Here is a 22746-nt window from a genome sequence, read left to right on the forward strand (position 1 = left end):
CTATTAACTAAAGTGTATTATCATTGAACAATGAAAGTGCACCTGTGCAACCACCTGTGAAATCAGAACTTCTTAACTTTTCTTTGCCTGCCACTATGTCTAGGTTTTACCCTGACATTAGCAGCAGTGGGGGAGGCAGCCTTCCCTCTTATTCTTATCGGCATCCATGAGCTGTGACGAAGGGCTACTTGGGTTTCCTGCTCTGGTGCAGCTGTGCTTTCTGCTGTCATGGGCCGAAGCTGATGCAGTCACAGAGAAAGGGAATTTTCAAGGGTTGTACACCTGCAAGAGTGGAGGTCTGTTGGCTGCTCCTCTATCCTTTGGGTACGAGTGCCCCTTCCTGACTCCTGGAGAAGAAGCACCTAGATGGAGATCAAAGTGTCCAGTTCCTATCTCTTATAACCATTGAAAAACTTTGTCCATGGATACTGTGATAGAATGCAGGTCTATGTGCATCTCCAGCGGAAACTGCATCCACCACCTCCCCACGGAGATCTCAGTGATGCACGTGTTGGTGCTACTTCCCCAGACAGCAGGCAGACTGATCCCTCCACCTCACATGCCAGTCTGTTGAGTGCCCCAATATCTCTGTCTGATGCTGCCCTGCCTCTTAATGTGTGTCATAGATCCTGTTAAAGACTAGTCACAGCAACTTGTGATCTGATTCGGACTTTGCAGGGGCCTCTTCCTCAGCAGTGCTCCGAATGCCAGTGAGTTTGGCTATCCCTGCTTCCTCCTGCTGCAGGAATGTGTCTGGGCTGTTTGGGTTTCTAAGCAGAAACTTTAAGTGTTGTTTTTTACTGGATGGAAAACGGGTGTCTAACTCGTCATCTCCACACGCTCAGTCCCAATCCTCCCCTGCCAACTCTTCTAGCCTGCGCTTTGTATGGTACGTGCTGTCAGAGTTGAGCCATGATTCCTCCTGTCCCCCTCTCCTCTCTTGCACTTGTTGCCCTGCACAAGGAAAGAGGATGTTTTGAGAACATTTGTGATGGAAGTGACATTGACATGCTGCCAGTCGACAGCATCAATCCACTGGCTACAATATGCCATGTGAAAGAAACACTGCAGCTTGTTTACTAGGGTTCTTTGGTAGTGCCCAGCAGAACAATAAACCCGGACAGATAGGGTAAGGTAGAAGGAAGCAAAGCATCAGCTGTGCCTGCTGGTGCCCCTACTCCAGGCTGCCCTCCGCCGCACCCCCCCCCCCCCCCCCCCCGCCCCAACACACACACACACACACAGAGTAATATTTGGTACAGTCAATGACTTGCAGTCACCTCTCTACCTGCAGCATACATACACTGTGGTATGACTAGGAGGCATCAACACATCACATGAGGAGCCCTTTATACATATTAGGCACAGATAGTGTCCTGGCCATTCAGGCCCATGTCGCAGTTCCCACTGGTAAGTTTGAGCAGTAGAGGGTTCAATTACTCTGGCAGTGTGGATAATATGGTACTCGACTCATCAGTCAACAGTTCCGACGCATCATAACGAAAAACCGCACCGACCTCCTCAGAAGATAAACACGGGACACAGCGGACGGAGTACCCTTCGTTGTCTAGTACTTCCCCAGAGCGGAGAAGCTATGACATCTTCTCCGGAGCCTTCAACATGTCATTGATGAAGATGAACATCTCGCCAAGGCCATCCCCACACACCCACTTCTTGCATTTAAACAACCGCACAACCTCAAACAGACATTGTCTGCAGCAAACTACCCAGCCTTCAGCAGAACACTGACCACAACACCACACAACCCTGCCACAGCAACATCTGCAAGACATGCTGGATCATCGACACAGATGCCATCATCTCACACGAGAACACCATCCACCAGGCACACGGTACATGCTCTTGCAACTCGGCCAACATTGTCTACCTGATACACTGCAGGAAAGGATGTCCTGAGACATGGTACGTTGGAGAGACCATGCAGACGCTACAACAACAGATGAGTGAACACCATTCGACAATCACCAGGCAAGAGTGTTCTCTCCCTGTTGGGGAATACTTCAGCGGTCATGGGCATTCGACCTCTGATCTTTTGGGTGAGCATTCTCCATGGCAGCCTTCATGACACATGACAACACAAAGTCACTGAGCAGAGACTGATAGCCAAGTTCCGCACACATGAGGACGGCCTCAACCGGGATCTTGGGTTCATATCACATTATCTGTAACCCCCACAACTTGCCTGAGCTTGCAAAATCTCACTAACTGTCCCGCTGGAGACAATACACATCTTTTCAACCTGTACTTAACACTCTCTCCACTCACATTGTCTGTAGCTTTAAGACTTGATTAGCTGTAAAGATTCGCATTCCAATCATTATTCTGTAAATTGAGTTTGTGTCTTTATATGCCCTGTTTGTGAACAAAACTCCCAAGTACCTGATGAAGGGCAGTGTTCAGAAAGCTAGTGCTTTTTGCTACCAAATAAACCTGTTGGACTTTAACCTGGTGTTGTGAGACTTGTTTCATTGTGGATGAAGTTATTCATCCATATCCTGTATTGCAGGGCTCTCTTCCAGTGTATTGTTGGCACTCACCACCCTGGCACCTGCCTCCCTGAGGGTTAGGGAGTTGGGTGGGCCTCCTCCTTTCATCCCTGGGATAGAGGATGTTCCATCCATCCTCACTGCATTCAACAGGTACTTCCAGGAATGAATCACTGATTCTGGGTGCTGATGCTGCTTGGGGGTGTTCAGGTCTCTTCCTGGGCCACAGTTCAGAGTGGGGAAAAAAGCAGTAATTGTCAGGGATATGACGGTGAGGCTGCCCCTCAGCTAACAAGGTCATGAAACTCCTGGTTGCAGAATTAATAATAATCACATCAAGTGATTCCCCACTGTGCTCCGCAGAGCTAAATGCACTAATCTGCCCTTGTCAAGGGACTTGGCCCAGAGTGGAAAATCCCAGCCAATGTCTCTCTTTTCTCTTCTCTTCCTACCTGTTCTTTCCAAACCATTGATTCTTGCTAGGTATGGCTGCATTGGTGTTGATTGCTCTCATACCTTGCTCAAGTAATTTTATTTATGTCTGAATCCCAACAAGAGAGCCAGTAGTTATTGGAGCCAAACCTGAGCTACAAACATATAATGTTATGTTCTGAATTTAACAAACAAGCCATGTTTTCATTCAATAATCCCTTGCTGAACCTGATGAATGTTTGGCCTACAGTTATTTTTGCATTTGTGTCCAGCTATATTCGCAATCTTACAAATTACATGGTTTAAAAGGTTCCAGCATTTTGAGCAGAGATGACATTTGTCTTAATGAAAAGGTAAATAATTGGAGGGCAATGCAGTGGTTTAGTTGTAGTCTGTGTTAATGACATGACCTGTTTCATAGAGATATACAAACCAATAATTCAATGAAATATCTTTTGTTCCTAAGTGGTATATTTGGTGAGGATGAGATTTTGCAGCTGTTTTATAGTTCATTTCAGAAAGGCCTTTGTAGTAACATTTCATTCAAGGAATTCCTGTAGGAGAGAATGTAATCACTTTGGTTGCTTTTTGATAAATTGGAATTTTTGGCAGTGCCTTTCTATGCATTTTAACATTAACATTTTTTGAAAAAGCTGACCTATCTAGGTCTTAATTGAAATTATCTGAATAACTGTTATGCAGATACTGTTCATTCAATGTCACTTTAAGCATGCATTTGCTCAGAGTTATTTTTTTTTCTAGCTCATCATTTGTTGGCCATCTTTCGGGCATTCTTGTTGGGTTACTGTACACCAAGGGACCCTTGAAGAATTGGATGGAAATGTGTGCAGGTTGGTGCAACCATCTTCGTTGCTTTAGTTAGTCACAAAATACAATTCCCTGTTGGCCCCCTACCCTTTCATCATTTAGACATCGGAAGTGCATATTCCACTTTTCAACTGGCCACATGGCACTGTACTAACAATCCCAGACTGCTACCGACAGACAGCTAGAGAATGAGACAAAAACATGAGGGAGAAATTTTGTTTCATAAATATTGTAACCAAAGCTGTTTGCAAATTTTTTTTCTGAAATAGAACATAAGAAATAGGAGCAGGAGTAGGCCATCTAGCCCTTCGAGCCTGCCCCGCCATTCAATAAGATCATGGCTGATCTGTCGTGGCTCAGTTCCACTTTCCCGCCCTCTCCCCATAACCCTTAATCCCCTCTCTTATCAAAAACCCATCAACCCGCGTCTTAAAAATATTTAGTGAGGCAGCCTCCACCACTTCAACGGGCAGAGAATTCCAGAGATTCACCACCCTTTGAGTGAAGAAGTTCCTCCTCAACTCCGTTCTAAACTGCCCCCCCTTTATCTTGAGGCTGTGCCCCCTAGTCCTACTGTCTTTTTTGAGCGGGAAGAGTCTCTCCACCTCTATCCTATCCATCCCATTCATCATCTTGTATGTCTCAATGAGATCTCCCCTCATTCTTCTAAACTCTAACGAGTACAAGCCTAGTTTATTCAGCCTCTCCTCATAGCTCAACCCCCTCAACTTCGGTATCAGCCTAGTAAACTTCCTCTGCACTCCCTCCAAGGCCAAAATATCTTTGCGCAGGTGCGGCGCCCAAAACTGCACACAGTACTCCAGCTGTGGCCTCACCAATGCCCTATACAGCTGCAGCAAGACCTCCCTACTTTTATATTCAATCCCCCTCGCTATGAAGGCCAGCATCCCATTCGCCTTCCTGACCACCTGCTGCACCTGCAAGCTGGGTTTTTGCGACTCATGCACAAGGACCCCGAGGTCCCTCTGCACCGTCGCCCGCTGCAGTTTTTCGCCACGTAAGTAATAGTCCTTCCTACCATTATTCCTACCAAAGTGGACCACCTCACACTTGCCAACATTAAATTCCATTTGCCATTTCCTGGCCCATTCGCCCAGCCTATCTAGATCCTTCTGCAGACTCTCCACACCCTCCGCACAATTTGCCGTTCCCCCAATCTTGGTGTCATCAGCAAATTTCGACACCCTACACTCGGTTCCCTCCTCCAGATCATCTATATAAATGGTAAAAAGCTGAGGCCCCAGCACTGACCCCTGGGGCACTCCACTAGTCACCATAGATTCATCTTTTAGTTTGAAACTATTTACTAAGCAATATTAGGTAAACAGAATTGGTGTACATTTCAGGTAATTTTTCTTTCTTTGCGTGGACAATAAGAACTTTTACTAAATATAAATAATTGCAAAACGTATCAGGTTATGTTGTCTCCTTGCGTGTTTTCTAACCACCACCCCACCAAGTTGTATGTTATGTCTTTAAAATGAGCCGGTGAGTGAAATGCTCGAGCGTGAGTGTTGGCTAGGAGTGTCAAATTTGAACGCCATTCTATTCTGACTTCTGTACTCTCTCTTGGCGGCAATATTTTCTTTTTTCCATGGTCAGTAAGATAGGCAGGTTGCTCACGGAGTGTTTTTGGCGGCACCTGTGTATGTCTGTCAGCTGTTACTGGCTTGTTTGAAGTGCTGCCAAGCTAACTATTGACATGCTCTGAAATTTTTCTATGTTCGTTGTTCACAGAAAACAATCCAGATTTTCTGTATTTACTTATCTTCTACAGAAAACGGGATAGATCCATTGTTTGGTAGTGGAGAGTGGGTTCATGTGTTATCTTTTAATCTTTAAAATACAGGATCGATTGCAACCAATATAGTGGGTGTGTAGTGTTTAATTAGAGTTTAAGAGGAACATAATACAGTACTTGTATAGCAAAAACAAATGAACGGGACTCGTAACACAATTGTCCAAGTTGGACAGGACTGCTGACTTATGCAAATAGCTTTTCCTTTTCCATACAGGGCAGCATGGTGGCACAAAAGTTAGCACTGCTGCCTCACAGCACCAGGGACCCAGGTTTCATTCCCGGCTTGGATCACTGTCTGTGTGGAGTTTGCATGTTCTCCCCGTGTCTGTGTGGCTTTCCTCTGGGTGCTCCAGTTTCCTCCCACAGTCTGAAAGATGTGCTGGTTCGCTGATTTGACCTGAACAGGTGCCAGAGTGTGGTGACCAGGGGAATTTCATAGTAACTTCATTGCAATGTTAATGTAAGCCTTACTTGTGACTAATAAATAAATAAACTTTATAAACTTCACTTCTCTCTTCAGCCTCTTATCTCTTTATGACTACCAAAAGTGCTAGACTGAAGTCAGTGTAGATCTGTTCTTAAGAGCTCTCCCTTTCACCACCTGCAGGGAAGATCTTCCAAAATTTCCTTTTTACCTTTTTGTTTTCAAGGCAGAACCCAGGATTCCTTATGGGACAATGAGGTCTTGTCAGGAAGGGCTTCCTTTAGTGTAAGATGCCCCAAGGCATGTCAAAGTTCTTTGTTCTAACCATGGAAAGAAACCCCAGCCCTGTTACATTCCATCTTCAAGGGTCACACATAATTCTATTCTTGGCTGATTGTGTTTTTACAACGTATTAAGGACTGCTTCTCATCTCATTCCTTATTCCTAGTAAAACAGAACTTAAGCAACTTCCAGTAAACCAAATTTTATAACACTAATCTTAATTCTCTACCTATTCCAAATTAAATGCCACACAAATATCTAGTGGATGTCTCTAATTTCTAACTGTTACAGTCCCAGCTAATGTTGCTACTGGAGAGGTCAGCTCTCAGCTTGATTAGATCCTTTTTTTTTGGAAGTGTGGAGGGTCAATACTTTGACAGTGTTACAGGAGGCAGTTGATGAACTAACAAAAGAATAACATTTTTATTAAACAAGAAAAGATGAACAATAATGCACTACTCCTTCACTCAACTGTACATTTACAGATACAAAAACAGAAGATGTTATAAAAATCTCATCTGACAACATCTATGGAGAGAGAGAGAGCCAGTGTTTCGAGTCAGTGACCCTTGGTCACAGCTGAAAACAAGGAAAATAGGACAAGGTTTTGTCTTATTCTTGATCACAAAATCTATCTTGTATTCTAATGTTCTCATTAAGCACACACAGTCCATGTAAACCAATAGGCGGTCCATAGTCTGACACTGCACACTCTGCATCCAAGTGGCAGATGCCACCCGAAAACAACTTTGTGGATTTCTCATTAATTTCTTCCAGATGCACATCATGCTGTGAGCAACGTGTCTCAGTGGAACTCTGTTTTTCACATGACCGTTTCCCATCTTTGCTCTCGAAGAACACGCCTTGGAATTTTCTCCCAAACGACACTTTCTTCCAGATGCTTTCACCGAAGATCCAGCTCCAGGGTTTCAACTCCTTTTGGTTTTCTTCTTCCTAGATCATCATGTGTATTCAAGCTTCGCCTTCCATGCAATCTCTCAGATACTCAACTGTGCCATCAGAATGCCATTGCTTTACAGGCCTGCAGTAATGTGAAACCAACCTTTTGTCACCTTGGATCTTTGGCTTTTTGCAAGCCCATTTCCTTTTACATCTGTTTCCTGCTGTTTTATCATTTTGGAGTCATCTTCTGCTCCCCATTCTTAATTTCACTGAACAGGACCTGTTCCACATTCCTGTTCCTTATTCCTTTGGTTGAAAGGTGTTTTTGGAACATCCTTCTGTCTTTCTCACTATTTTCCTCACTTGGGATCTTTGTATTCTTTAGTTTGAGGCCTGCTCTTATAGTGTTCTTTCATGCCCGTTCCTGCAGATTTTGAGAAGCTGCTAACTTCTGGGTTACATTCTTTCAGTGGATCCAAAACTGCTTTCTGTTCCCCTGTGGCCTCTCTGTTACTGGGCAGCATCCCTGTGCTTGCTTTAGAGCTGTCAAACCTCACTAAAAATGCAGGCATCTTTTAAAGTGAAACTAACTCTATTTTCCTTGACACTTAACTGCAGAAATATAAATTGAGCTTAAACCTAAAGCCATTTCTTATTCCTAACACATGTAAATATAGTTTAAAACTATTGCCATTTTCTAGCACAACACGTATGAGAAATAGTTCTTAAAATTCTCACTTTGTGTAAGGTTTTACAAGAGCCTTATGGTCATCTCTGATACAGCCTTCATGAAGGTTCTGAATTATTTTTCTCTATTTGATAATACATTTTCCAAGAAATAAAGTTCTCTTTGTTCTTTTCTGCATAAACAACAGTTAATTTTAACTTGTAGTAACCTTTGTGAACTATTTGAAATTGATTCCGGAACTTTTTTCTCCATGCTGGTACATGTCTTTCTTTTCGTAAAAGGACAAAACACCTCGGTTTATGAATTAAAAATGCTGACACCAAACTTTGAGATTCATGTATCCTGTTGTGAGGAATGTCCAAATTTCTTTTTCTTTGAGATATATGATGGAATAAAATGGGGAGGAGACTCGCGCACCGAGAAACATCGCCATGGTGGAACCAACATAGTCCATGCCAACCCACCCCCCCAGCCAAAAAGCCCTGTGGGGCAGATTAAGAGCAGCCTCAAGTAGGGCTTTCGCCCCTCACATGGGGAAGGAGATCCTGCCCTCTGGACTGGCTGGCAATTCCATCAGTCCTCGCAGTGCTGGGAAGGCACCGGTGGCCACTTCCAAGACTGCAGAGTAGGGAGAGGGGTGGTTAGTGAATGGGTTTAAAGGAGGAAGCAGAGAAGGAAGGAGGTTTTGACCTCAGCAGAGGTGCTGTGCCATTGGAAGGGGCAGCACCTGAAGACCAACATCCACCCGCCCCCAAACATTTTAATTGAAAAAAATCAGGCTGCCTGCTCCTGTCTGTGTCAGATGTTTTATGGCATAGGCAGTGTACTATCAATATCAATAGACTTGATACTGAGCATAATTGATCATTGCATATTTATTTAAATATGCCAGTTGCTGGATACTTACCCAGTAGGAACATACGCAATATTCAGCCCTTAGTTTTGAACAGCATTCAGTTAGCCTCTACTTCTTCACAAGGCCTTGCTGAAAAAATCTGAAATTGAGGGAACTAATTTGTGACAATGCAGATTGCCTATTTTGTAAGATATCTCCATTCATTGTCAGCACTGGTTTTGATCTTTTATCTCCATGTAAAGAAATACCATATACCTGTGGTTCTTCAACTTTTTTGGTTGAAGAACTCCTTTGCAGAATGGATGAGGAATCGTGGACGCCTGTCGAAATTATAATACTCATAATGTGAAAGTGCTGCATGTAAGGATGTGTTTCAGTACTTTTAAGAAAACAGGTAATTACATAAAGTAGCAATTTAAGACCAGACAAACCAGAGATATAAAGGATAAGTGTGACTCCACTAAAATTTTAGTGTGTTCCAACTGAACTACTTTAATGTGATTAGAGATTGGGTAAGTATACTATTAACAGGCAATCAATTCACAGATTCCATCCAATGCAAACAGTTATTGGCCAAATCAGTATTAACAGCTGTCTGACTCTACGTAGCTACTTGACATCTGCAGGTTACTGTTTTCTTTAGAATAACTCCAATACACACACAAGTTTAGTTCCCACCAATTCGATACTCCTGGGAATATTTTATCAACCTGCGCAAATCCAGCCTAATTTCTGTTATTAATCATACAAAAAATTTTGATTAAGTCAAACTGATTCCAAGAATTAAATCCAAAAGTGATTGATAAAAGAAGAGAGTGCTGGAAATATTGAGCAGGCAATACAACATTTTACTGGCACTTCTCACTGCAGAAGTCTAAATTCAGTGTGCCTTGGACGAGCTGCTCCAATGAAACTGTTACCTGCTCTACTATGAAGTAAATGCAGTTCCATCGCTGAAAACCATGGTAGTCAGGGCTTCAGGGATGAATGTTTTGTTGCTTAATGTGTGGGACCAACCCATACTACCATTTCTTTGTACAAACCTGTGGCTTGCCTTTATTGTCTTCCTTCTGTTTTCCCCTTGTGTTTTACCCTCTCTTTCACCCACCAGAGAGACTGGGCAGAATTCTCCCAAGCATCTACCAGCAGGTTCAATGGTGGATACGGAGGAGAATGATTGTTTCACACCAGTGTGAATTTACAGCTTGATCTTCAGCTGGTGCCCTCCTTGGTGGGTTGGAAAACCTGCCAAAGCCTGGCATGAACCTCCTGTTATGTTAATGGGATGCAAATGAAGGCCTGACACCCCCATGTCAGATTTTCCGCCATGCTTTGGGAAAACACACTGGTGTGAAACACATTTGGAATAACGTTGCATAAAGATGCTGGGTCTCATCTGAACAATGCCTAGGGCTGCCTCCAGAGTTCTGGATGGAGGCTACCCGCAACTCTGCAACACCACAGCAGTGAGTCTGGGGAGCATTTTTAAGTTGACGTTACAGATGGGGGGTTCAACTTCCAGCCTCAGAATGTTCCTGGAGATCTGTCTTCTGGCCTCGAGTGCTCCTGGAAATCCATTATCATTTTCGGGAGGTCCTTTTTTTTTGTTCAATAGCAGGTCAGTGATGTTGGACTCTTTTTCAATGTGGGACCTGGATACAGTGGCGGACTAGGCACCATCCAGACCTGCCTTAACACTGAATAGAATGTGAAACACCTGGTGCATGATTAATGAGATCGGGCCTGGAAGATTTGGTGTGTTTTCCTGCTGGCTGCCACAGTAGGAAGCATTCCATGATCCCACCCATGACATGGCATTTAGTCTCCAAGTGCAATAATTCTGCCCATTGTTACAGGGGTGCACTTTGGGAGCCACTGTTCAGAGTCCACCCATTTTGGGAGGACATCATAGTTAAATGCATTGACAATCGCTTTAAAGAGCAACAATGATAAAATGGGAATTTTCACTCTTAGTTTAGCTGGGAAGAAAACACTCAGTCCTTCTATGTGATCTGGCAGTTTTTATCCTAAATGCTTGGTACAGTAATATTGGCACTGAGTAATCTAAGAGTATGAGCCTCGAAGGCCTGTGAGGTATGAGTACAAGTGTCTTTTTGAATTCTTCAAACATTACTGTAGCATTTTCTTCTTCAAAGGGCATGCTTTCCCTCATTGGTATTCCAGTTTTGATATGTCCATGAATCATCATTTAGTAAGTATGTGCTGACAAACGTGTGAGATATCTCCAAAAGGTTTTGCATGGTTTCAAGTATTTTCTTGGTAGGCAGTAGTTTGCATAGAAATACCTCAACCATGTAGTGTTGGAATAAAAAAATCTTTTGACAAGGAAATGATCTGTTGTGAAGAGCTTTATCTTTAGTTTCAGTCTTACCACAGATTTAACATCCCATTTAATGAGGTTGAAGGCTCAAGACATGGAGTCAGAAGAAAAGTGCCTTTGATGTTTGGAGGATGTTTATCTAGGGCAGAGGTTGGTAACATTGAAAATGCCAGGAGCCGTTTTATAAATGTCGTCAAAAGCATCTCCTTTTAACCTCAAAGCTGTTCACCAAATATCAATAATAATGGAAAACTGGACAAAGAAATATTTTAATATTTTAAAGGTTTTACAAAAAAAGTTTATTAATGATACATTCTCGCAAGTGCATTTGATTTCCATACAAATGGGTTTGATTGAAAGGCAGGAATCCTACACGAATCCCTTAGTGAGCCACATACAACTCCAGACCTGTAGGTTACAGACTCCTAATCTCGGGTAAGCCGAGCAGTTGACTTCAGCGGACAACATGGGGGTGGTTTGGGAAGTACTGGCACGGTTTCTTTATAGATATTTTTTCATTAAAAATATGACCTTCACTTGTGCAGAAATCCAGGCCTGCATCTCCCATGTTTGCTGTACTCCTGCAAAGTGTTCGGGGAGTAGGATATACCTCCGCAGTAGCAACACGAGGTTTCAAATTGGAGAATTCCAAAGACTCTAACCCGACTCTCCCACATTGAAGGTTTTGGAGATGTGGGTAGATGATCTGCCCCAATTAGGCTATCCTAGAATCCTCAATTTGTGCCATGAATCAGCATCAGAATTAATGACCGTTTCTGGTGATCTTGTGTGGATTTAAAGCAGAAATCTACTTTCTTTACCCAATCCTGTACTGAACCTAGTAATAATGAAAAACTTTCCATTTGAGCAGTCTTTTGATGGAGCCAACAAAAGCACTTCTGCTAATTTCCTTGGCGTTTTTGGTGGGATGTTTCAAGACTGCAAAGGCCTATTTGTGCGTCTTGCGGGTTAATTCCTTACCATAGGTTGCAACATATAACTCAGGCCACCTTTTCTGCCACAACATAATATGCTGACATTAATAGTCAGCCTCAATCTTTCACCTCTCAAATGGATGTTTTATTTAGCAGTACCTTAGAAGTGAATGCAGGGGACTCAGCAGATGTTTATGGGCTATGGCGCAAAAGATGTGCAGGAGTCTAATTCGCATCCCCACACAGAACAGATCCTGAACTGTGCAGAATAAAGATAGTGACCGCACAAGCTGGCATTTCACTTTTATACTTAGTGAGTAAGTTGTCCCGTGTCTTTGGAGGAGTTTTTTTGAGGTTTCAAATGTCAACTTTTATACCACCATATGGGGTATTTTAAAGTAACACAAGTAAAAGCTGAGTTTGTGGCTTTAGTACTCACTGAGTATAAACTACGTCCAAGAAAATTTACCCTGTCAGAAACCTAATGAATTGAAGTGTGTTTATAATTATTTATATTCCATTGGACAATGAGTCTAAACACTACTGGAGGGGAAAGAATAATTACATATAATAGGATAAGCCACACTAATAATAATTAACATAATGTAAATTTTGACCAACTAATGTTGGATGGCTATTTGGATGACCAGTTTTGTTGTTGGTGTGATTCTCAATTTACTGATATGACTTAAAGCCCTAAGCACTTTGGATTAATTATGTGATATCTTGTTCTTATTTGACAGAAGGTGTTTCATCAAGTAATTATTCTAGCCGACAAACCAGATTCAATAACCAAGGTTAGTTTTAAATTTTGTTTTCCTCATCTAATTCTCATTCCATTCCCTAATCTGAGGTGAAATCATAGAAACCCTACAGGAGGCCATTCAGCCCATCAAGTCGGCACCTACCACAATCCCACCCCAGCCCTATCCCCATAACCCCATATATTTACCCTACCAATCCCCCTGACATTAAGGGGCAATTTAGTATGGCCAAGCCACCTAACCCACACATCTTTGGAGTGTGGGTGGAAACCCACACAGAGACCAGGAGAACGTGCAAACTCCGCACAGACAGTGACCCAAGTCAGGAATCAAACCTGGGTCCCGGGCGCTATGAGGCAGCAGTGCTAACCACTGTGCTGCCCTTAAAGGAGAAAAGGTCTCAGTGATGTGAAAGTGCTTGATACTGGCTCTGTGAGATCAAAGTGACAAACACTCCATTTCAACTTGTTAAATCTCTTAAGCATGTTTTTGGGAAAAACAATCTCAAATTCCTTTTGTTTTTATTTTTTTTCAGATGTCTCTTTTTTTTTGTCTTGTCTGTTCTTTTTCCTCTCTGTAATGTGCGTCATGTTGGTGCTTGCTGGATGGGTGGGAACCGATTTATTTCTAGCATTGAGTGTGTTTCATCCAATATCACAGCCTTATTTTCTACCTCATCATTATTAACTATCCTGTGTTATGCCAGTGAATCCTGATTTTCACTTGTTCTGTGAATTCTGGGATAGTCTCACTGCCACACAGTTTTTTAGTCTCGCGTTGCTGCTATCAGTGACATTGTGTATGCAGCTATGTATTAAATAAAGCTGGAAACGACGATTAAAATGTATTAGAATAAAAGGAAACTAGAAGCAGAAGGAAAAGTAAGATTATAACTGCCTTAATACCAAAGGAAATAACATGGGTGCACGCTAATTTCATTGTTACAAGTGACCATCACATTGTTACTCCTGCATGTTTCTGAGGTTGAGTAAGCTTGGGCTGCATGGAATAGATTTTCAATTTGTCACCCTGGCTTGTATGTTTAGTTGCTATTGGATGCCCTATATAGAAACTGCCTGAAAGTTTTGATTAATTTTCCAAAACTTCCAGATTCTGAGAAGGCCTCATTGGATTGGAAGATAGCAAATGTAACTCCATTATTCAAAATGGGATGGAGACTGAAAGAGGGAAACTATAGACCAAGTTAGCCTAGCATCTGTCGTAGGGAAAGTTTAGAAGCTCGTATTAAAGAAGTTATAGCAGTGCACTTTGATATGTTCAGGATAATCAGGCAAAGTCAACGTGGTTTTGTTGAAAGGAAATCCTGTTTAGCCATTTTATTGGAGTTCATTTGAGCAAATAACAGGTGCAGTGGATAAAGGGGAACCAGTGGATGTACTGTACTGATTTTCAGAAGGCATTTGATAAAGTGCCACATCACAAGTTACTGCATAAAATAAAAGCTCATGTTATAGGGGGTAACATATTGGCATGGATAGAAGATTGGCTGGCTAATAGGAAGTATAGGTAGATATGCATCTTTTCAGGTTCACAAGATGTAACGAGTGGTGTGCCACAGAGATCAGTGCTGGGACCTCAATTCACATAAATTTATTTGAATGAAGGGATGCTTGCTAAATTTGCAGATGACATAAAGATAGTAGAAAAATTAGTTGTGAAGAGGACATAAAAAGGCTACAAAAATATCTAATAGGTTAAGTGGGCACACATCTGGCAAATGGGGTATTATGTGGGAAAATAGGAGATTGTCCATTTTGTCAGGAATAATAAAAAAGAAGCATATTATCTAAATGGTTAGAAATTGCAGGGCTCTGTAGTGCAGAGGGATGTGGGAACCCTAGTACATGAATCCCAAAAAGCTCATGCCAGTAACATTAGTGTTACACAAGTGCCAGGCAGTGGCCATCTCCAAAAAGAATGAATCTAACCATCACCCCCTGATGTTCAATGGCATTACCATCACTGAATTCCTCCACTATCAACACCCTGGGGTTAGCATTTACCTGAAACTGAACAGAACTCGCTGTGTAAATACTGTGGCTACAAAAACAGGTGAAAGCCTAGGAATCCTGCAGTAATTAACTCACCTCCTGACTCCCCAAAGCCTGCCCACCATCTACAAGCTATAAGTCAGGAGTGTGATGGATTACTGTCCACTTGCCCGGATGAGTACAACTCCAACAACACTCAAGAAGGTTGACACCATCCAGGACAAAGCAGCCTATTTGATTGGTATCTCTTCCATTAACATTCACGCCCTCCACTGCCAATGAACAGTGGCAGATGTGTGTACCATCTACAAGATCCATTGCGGGAAACCTCCAAGGCTTCTTAGGCAGCACCTTCCAAACCCACGACAGGTATTATCTAAACTGACAAAGGGAACAGATACCTGGGACTACCACCACTTGATAGTTCCTCTCCAAGTCATTCACCATCTTGACTTGGAAACATACTATGGTTCCTTCACTGTCATTGGGTCAAAATCCTGGAATTCCCTTTCTAACAGCACTGTTGGTGTACTTGTACCTTGAGTACTGCAGTGTGCTAGAAGGCAACTCAGCACCACCTTGTCAAGGGCAACAAGGGATGGGCAATAAATGCTGGCCTAGTCAGCCACCTCCACAACCTATAAATGAATTCTAAAAAAGCAAGAAATTAGGAAAGCTTATAGAATGTAATCATTTATTATGAGGGGGAATGAGTACAAAAGGGAGAGGTTATGTCTCAATTGTACAGGGCAGCAGTGCAACCACATCTAGAGTATAGTGTACAGTATTGGTCACCTTATTTAAGGAAGATATAAATGCATTGGAAGCAATTCAGGGAGGGTTTACCAAACTTGGAATTGGCTGGTTGTCTTATGAGGAATGGTTGGGCAGACTAGGCTTGTATTCATGCGTGGCCTAGACTGGGTGGGTGTGGAGAGGATGTTTCTCCCTTGTGGGAGAATCTCTATTTCTAGGGATAGCTGTTTAAAAATAAGGGGTCAATCATTCAAAACCAAGTTGAGGTGAAACTCTTTCACTTGAGGCTGAGTTTTTTGGAATTCTCTTCCAGGACATGTGGTGTCAGCAGAGTCTTTGAATATTTTTAAAAGCAGAGGTGGATAGATTCTTGGTGAGCAAAGCAGGTGATAGATTAATGAGGTATGTGGGATGCTGATTTGATGGTACTATTAGATTACCCATGATTAAATGGCAGGGCAGGCTTGAGGGGCTGAATGACTATTCCTGCTCCTTGTTTATACGCATCCCTAAAACTCTTGCATCTTCACCCATTTGCTGTCCGCCTCATTTATTGTTTCATTTTTGTTACACAATGCGTCAAACTTTTATCATTTCCTATTTCAAAGTAATGGGATTCACCAATGTAAACATATGTTGCAGTCACAGTCTGCCATCTGGTTAATTCTGTGCAGGGTCTATGAACATGGTCAGGCACCCCTCACAGGGAACTTTTAACATCAGGAATAAACATTTTGGGTTTTTAACAGCTGCAATTTCAATCAAGGTTTCAGTTCTTTCTTCATGTCATGTTTTGGTTTGGTTTCTATTGATATATTTTCTACAATTTTTGCTTGTGATGGCATTCAGAATCTTCCTGCTTACTCTCAATCTAATCAAATGTTAAAAAAAAGACCTGATTTTACTCTTGCTGCATCTCCATGCTTCACTTTCTCAGCATTGTCTCTTGATACCCAAAACATCTCTAGTACACTAATTTATTCCTTCTGATACAAAGCCCGATTGTGATATTGATAGGCCCAAAGCTCATAGATCCAATGAGGCTGCCAGTTGTGCCTTAGAAGAACACGACAACTTTGGCATTCACTTTTCTTTAGAAATCAGCTGTGGCCAATTGGAGATTGCCCTAATCTTCCAGTTTGGCATAGGCCAGGCTTAAAGATATGTGCAGCGTCTGAACACAAGGATAAAGCTTAAAGTCTACCAGTACTGAAATATGTGCCTTTGTAAGCACTTCATTTGACAAACTGTCAAAGTCATTTTGCTAACCTGCCCATTGTTTGGTAAAGCAGTTCCAGCAATGGGCATGCCTAGGCTTTGAGAAAAATGTAGGAGTTCTTCCAAAATGTTAATGCCTTGGCATTGACTGATTTCTGAAAGCGTGGAATTCAAAGCGCTGCCTGTATAAGTTGATGAGCCATCACCACTTTCAAGACCTTTGTTTTTGTGTTATCCTATTTCAGAAATATACTCAGGGTCATAAGATAAAGGCACAGTGGGGAGGTCATCTTAGAGTCATTGAGGTTTACAGCATGGAAATGCCCTTCGGCCCAACTTGTCCATGCCACCCTTTTTTTTTAAACCACTAAGCTAGTCCCAATTGCCCGCGTTTGGCCCATATCCCTCTATATCCATCTTGCCCGTGTAACCATCTAAATGTTTTTTAAAAGACAAAATTGTACCTGCCTCTACTACTAACTCTGGCAGCTTGTTTCAGACTCTCATCACTCTCTCTGTGTGAAAAAATTGCCTCTCTGGACCCTTCTGTATCTTTCCCCTCTCATCTTAAAACTATGCCATCTAGTTTTAGACTCCTCTACTTTTAGGAAAAGATGTTGACTATCTACCTTATCTATGTCTCTCATTATTTTATAAACCTTTATAAGATCACCCCTAATCTTCCTATGCTGCAGGGAAAAAAGTTCCAGTCTATCCACCCTCTCCTTATAAGTCAAACCATCAAGTACCGGTAACATCATAGTAAATCTTTTCTGCACTCTTTCTAGTTTAACGATATCCTTTCTATAATAGGGTGACCAGAATTGCGCTCAGTATTCCAAGTGTGACCTTACCATTATCTTGTACAACTTCAACAAGATGCCTCAGCTCCTGTACTCAGTGTTCTGACCAATGAAATCAAGCATGCCAAATGCCTTCTTCACCACCCTATCTATCTGTGACTCCACTTTCAAGAAGCTATGAACCTGTACTCTTTAGATCTCTTTGTTCTATAACTCTCCCCAACACCTTACCATTAACTGAGTAAGTCCTGCCCTGGTTCGATCTACCAAAATGTATCACTTCACATTTATCTAAATTAAATTCCATCTGCCATTCATCAGCCCATTGGCCCAATTGATCAAGATCCTGGCACAATCCAAAATAACCTTCACTGTCCCCTATGCCACCAATCTTGGTGTCATCTGCAAACTTACTAACTGTGCCTCCTAAACGCTCATCCAAATCATTAATATAAATAACAAGTAACAGTGGACCCATTACTGATCCTTGAGGCACACCGCTGGTCACAGGCTTCAGTTTGAAAAACAACCCTCTACAACCGTCCTCTGAGTTCTAGCATCAAGCCATATTTGAATCCAGTTGGCTATCTCATCCTGGATCCCGTGCAATTTAACCTTATGCAACAATCTATCATGTGGTACCTTCTCAAAGGCCTTGCTGAAGTCCATGTAGACAATGTTGACTGCACTGCCCTCATTGACCTCCTTGGTTACCCCTTCAAAAAAACTCAATCAAATTCGTGAGATATGATTTTTCCATTCATAAAGCCATGCTGACTGCCCCTAATCAGTCCTTGCCTCTCTAAATGCCTGTAGACCCTATCTCTCAAAATAACTTATAGCAACTTGCCCAATACGAATGTTAGGCTCTCCGGCCCGAAGTTCCCAGGATTTTCCCTGCATCCCTTCCGAAACAAAGGTAAACATTTGCCATCCTCCAATTTTCAGGCACCTCACCTGTGGCTGTCGATGATTCAAATATATTACCTTACATATATCCAAAGAAAACATTTACACTCCCCTGCCCATGTAACACACTTACCTTGGATGAATGTAAAATTTGTGCCTCTACACCTAACTGAATTAGTCAATGAAGTAAAAGAAATATGTGCAGTGATGCTCTGATCTGCAAAAGAACTTTAACCTGTATGATAGTAAAGCATCTTGTTACTTCCATATGTGGCTAGAGTCTAGATTTTAAAAAAATCTTTCCTGGTATGTGAACATCGTTGGCTAGGTCAGCATTTGTTGTCCTTATCTAATTACACTTGATGTGGGATGAACCGCCTTCTTGAACTGCCACAGTCCATGTGGTGGAGGCACACCTACAGTGCTGTAGAGGTCTAGGATTTTGACCCAGTGGCAGAGTAGGGACAGTGATATAGTTCCAAATCAGGATGTTGTGGAGGATATCTTGCAGGTGATGGTGTTCTCATGCTGTCACTGTGCATCGATGGTGAAGGAGTGAATGACTGGAAATAATGGGCTTTCAGAGAATTCCAGCTTAGTTGCTGTTTTAGATGCTGTTTGCAGTTGAGAGAGAGTAATGTTTTTTTTAACCCTGTCTGAAGTTGGAGATTCTGTTGTTAGAGTGTTGCTGTTTTGAAAGCTGCACAGAGAGAGGTATCCTTTTCTGTCTCTGAAATCTGAAGACTGGAAGCTGCTGGAGATGGGGTTTGGCTCCCTTGAGGATATATCCTTCTCTGAAAACTGCTGTTTGGGCTTCTATCCATAAGTGTTAAAAAGCTGAAAATCTAGTATCATGTGAGCGTACTTGTTTTAGTACTAACTAATTCTGAAGAAGGTGTGATTGTGGGGTATTGCTTTAAATTGGAACAACAGAGATAGCTTGCTATTAAGAATTATAGTGGTGTGTTGAAGTCTTGTACTTGATAAAGTTATGTAATTCTTTTTATTATATTCTAACTGTGTTCTCAAATAAACTTTGTTTGATAAAAGCCTCCTAGTGGGCACTTGAATCATACCTGGGGTAAAACACCTTATGCTCACCAATGCCAAAATCAAATGATAAAACTTGGCTTCTAGGCTAACTTAATAAAACACTTTGGAGTTTCTGGCCTAGGTCCTAACAATAAGCCCTGATTTTAGATTGCAACCCAGGCTTCTGAACCTGCAGCAGGGATGCTCCCACTGTGCCACAAAATCCCCATGTGTTCTTTTATAGGTAATGCAGTGCTTATTATTTGAATTTAACAATGTAATTACGCTTAACAACTTAATCACTGATTCATTGACATTTCCTCCCTTTCTGTCCTGTCACAATTCTGTGATTTTCATCACTCAGAACTAATTAGCTGATTGCACTACATTGATCTTTATTTGAAGCTTTTACCCAAAATCTTTCAAATGTGTAATTGGCTTGCTGATAGTTTCCATGAGCAGACCAAATTTTTTCAATGAGCTTAATGTAAGAAACAGGAGCAAGAGAATGCTATAGTACCTTTTAAACCTGATCCACCGTTTAGTAAAATCAGGACTGATCTTCTGCCTCAGATCCACTTCCCTGCTCCCTCTATTCCATGAAACTCAGAGACCAAATATCTGCTTAGCTCAGCCTTGAATATACCCAATGATGGGGCTTTCACAACCCTTTGGGGTAGAGTATTCTAAAGATTCGACTTGTGTTTGTCTCTATCTCTTTGTATATAAATTATTTAGCCTAGTCTAACAACTGATCTTATCTGTAATAAATTGCATGCTATAGAGAACATAAAGAATTGCAACCACATTCTTCTATTACCGTGCCTCATAGAGCAAAAGATACCACCCTGTTCCATTGTGCAAGCTAGAACTACTGTTCAGATGTATTTACAAATAAAATACTTGTTACGTTTCAGGATTTCTTTTACACTTTGGGGAAAAATTCATTATAAGCATCATTTACTTGTGCTATTCAAAAGCAGGTCAGTGGCTGTTGGCATTTGCCAAATGTGCATTATAGCCTGACATTGACATTGTTATAAAGTCATAGAGCAATACAGCATGGAAACAGACCCTTTGGCCTATCTGGTCCATGCTGACCATGGTGCCTTCCTAGTTAGTCCCAATTACCTGCAATTGGCCTATATCCCTCTATTCCTTTCCCATCCATGTACTTGTCCAAATGCTTTTTAAATTTTGCTATTTTATCTGTCTCTTGTTACCTGTGACGGGGAGAAAGAGAACAGTTTTATCCCAGCTTAGAGTACCTCAAGAGTACACACTGGGAGTAGATGTTATGTTGTTGGAATATGATGTTGCATGCAGTTTCAAAGGTAAGAGTACAGTAATGGGCTTAATTCACAGCACATACAGAACCAAAATAAAACAGAAATGCTAAAAGTTTTGTGGAGGGAGAAACAGTTCATGTTAGATCAGTGGACAATAATTGCCCTGATTGTTTGTTTTCTTCCCAACACACCTATTTAATCGTCTAATTAGGTTGTTTTTCTAAACCCTAGGATATTCTGGTTACTATGATTATAGTAATGCTGCCTCACACTACGAGGCACGATATACGGGAGGAATGACTGAGGAGGAACAATTGGAAGAAGCAATTCGGGCAAGTCTTAATGACTATGGTATGTTGTGTGATCCAGTAGAAGTTCCTTTGTCTTTTTTTTCAAATATCTAGATCAATAATCAATGTATTGACTTTAATTTAATGTAATGTTGTGCATGTGATCTGCAGTTTTTGGAAGTTGTAATTCATTTGGGTCCAGTACATGAAGCATGGAATACAAATTGGCAGAAACACTTGGACTTTTAATTCTGCCAACTAGAGAAAAGTTTTCCTTCAGGCCCTGTGGAAGAAGTGTTCCAATCTCTTTGTGATTGATGGCAAGACTTGATGGCTTTTTTTAACAATATTTTTCTCATTGTGATCAATGGTGTACTATGCACACTTCGGCCCAAAATTTCAAGGGGTGAAAGGGATCCCTGGCTTAGAGAAAATGTAGTAAAAAGCCTGACAACACCAGGTTTTAGTCCAACCGATTTATTTGATAATAGACTCACAAGCTTTCGAGGTTTCCCTCTTCGTCAGGTGAATGGAGAGTTCTGGCCTCAGACAGAGCATATAAAGCACAGACAGTTTAGAGATTACTGATTAGAATGCGACTCCTTACACCTAACCTGCTGTTCAAGACCTGAAGTGGCTGACAATGTGAGTGGAAGGAGCACTGATCACAGGTTACAGAGATGTGTATTGTCTCCAGACAGTACAGTAAGTGAGGTTTTGCAAACCCAGGCAAGTCACGGGGGTTACAGATAGTGCGACATGAACCCAAGATCCCTGTTGAGACTGTCCTCATGTGTGCGGAACTTGGCTATCAGTCTCTGTTCAGCGACTCTGCGCTGTCGTGTGTCGTGAAGGCCGCCTTGGAGAATGCTTACCCGAAGGTCAGAGGCTGAATGCCCGTGACCACTGAAGTGTTCGCCAACAGGAAGGGAACAGTCTTGCCTGGTGATTGTCGAGCGACGTTCATTCATCCGTTGTCGTAGCGTCTGCATAGCCTCCCATTGTCCCATTGCTCTGAATTGTCTATCTGATACGTTGCAAGAAAGGATGTCCCAAAGATGGTACATTGGGGAGACCATGCAGACGCTACGACAACGGATGAATGAACATCGCTCGACAATCACCAGGCAAGACTGTTCCCTTCCTGTTGGCGAACACTTCAGTGGTCACGGGCATTCAGCCTCTGACCTTCGGGTAAGCATTCTCCAAGGCGGCCTTCACGACACACGACAGCGCAGAGTCGCTGAACAGAGACTGATAGCCAAGTTCCGCACACATGAGGACGGTCTCAACAGGGATCTTGGGTTCATGTCGCACTATCTGTAACCCCCGTGACTTGCCTGGGTTTGCAAAACCTCACTGTACTGTCTGGAGACAATACACATCTCTGTAACCTGTGATCAGTGCTCCTTCCACTCACATTGTCAGCCACTTCAGGTCTTGAACAGCAGGTTAGGTGTAAGGATTCGCATTCTAATCAGTAACCTCTAAACTGTCTGTGCTTTATATGCTCTGTCTGAGGCCAGAACTCTCCATTCACCTGACGAAGAGGGAAACCTCGAAAGCTTGTGAGTCTATTATCAAATAAATCGGTTGGACTAAAACCTGGTGTTGTCAGACTTTTTACTGTATTTACGCCAGTCCAACGCCGGCAT

General features: G+C 42.1%; 1 protein-coding gene across 3 annotated transcripts in view; it reads left to right on the top strand.

Moving 5' to 3' along the window:
* Window positions 1-22746, top strand: part of rhbdd1 (rhomboid domain containing 1) — a 65515-nt gene that overhangs the window by 13418 nt on the left and 29351 nt on the right. For 2 of the 3 annotated variants that reach the window (XM_080185883.1, XM_080185881.1), the window contains exons 4-6: window positions 3702-3790; window positions 12762-12815; window positions 21033-21152. In XM_080185883.1, coding sequence (XP_080042009.1) covers window positions 3702-3790; window positions 12762-12815; window positions 21033-21152 — 263 coding nt within the window. The remainder of the gene's footprint in view (window positions 1-3701; window positions 3791-12761; window positions 12816-21032; window positions 21153-22746) is intronic. The other variant, XM_080185882.1, reaches the window with a different exon arrangement.

Source organism: Carcharhinus amblyrhynchos, chromosome 3, assembly GCF_965287045.1.
Source record: "Carcharhinus amblyrhynchos chromosome 3, sCarAmb.v2.hapA, whole genome shotgun sequence".
In the NCBI taxonomy this organism is placed as follows: Eukaryota; Metazoa; Chordata; class Chondrichthyes; order Carcharhiniformes; family Carcharhinidae; genus Carcharhinus; species Carcharhinus amblyrhynchos.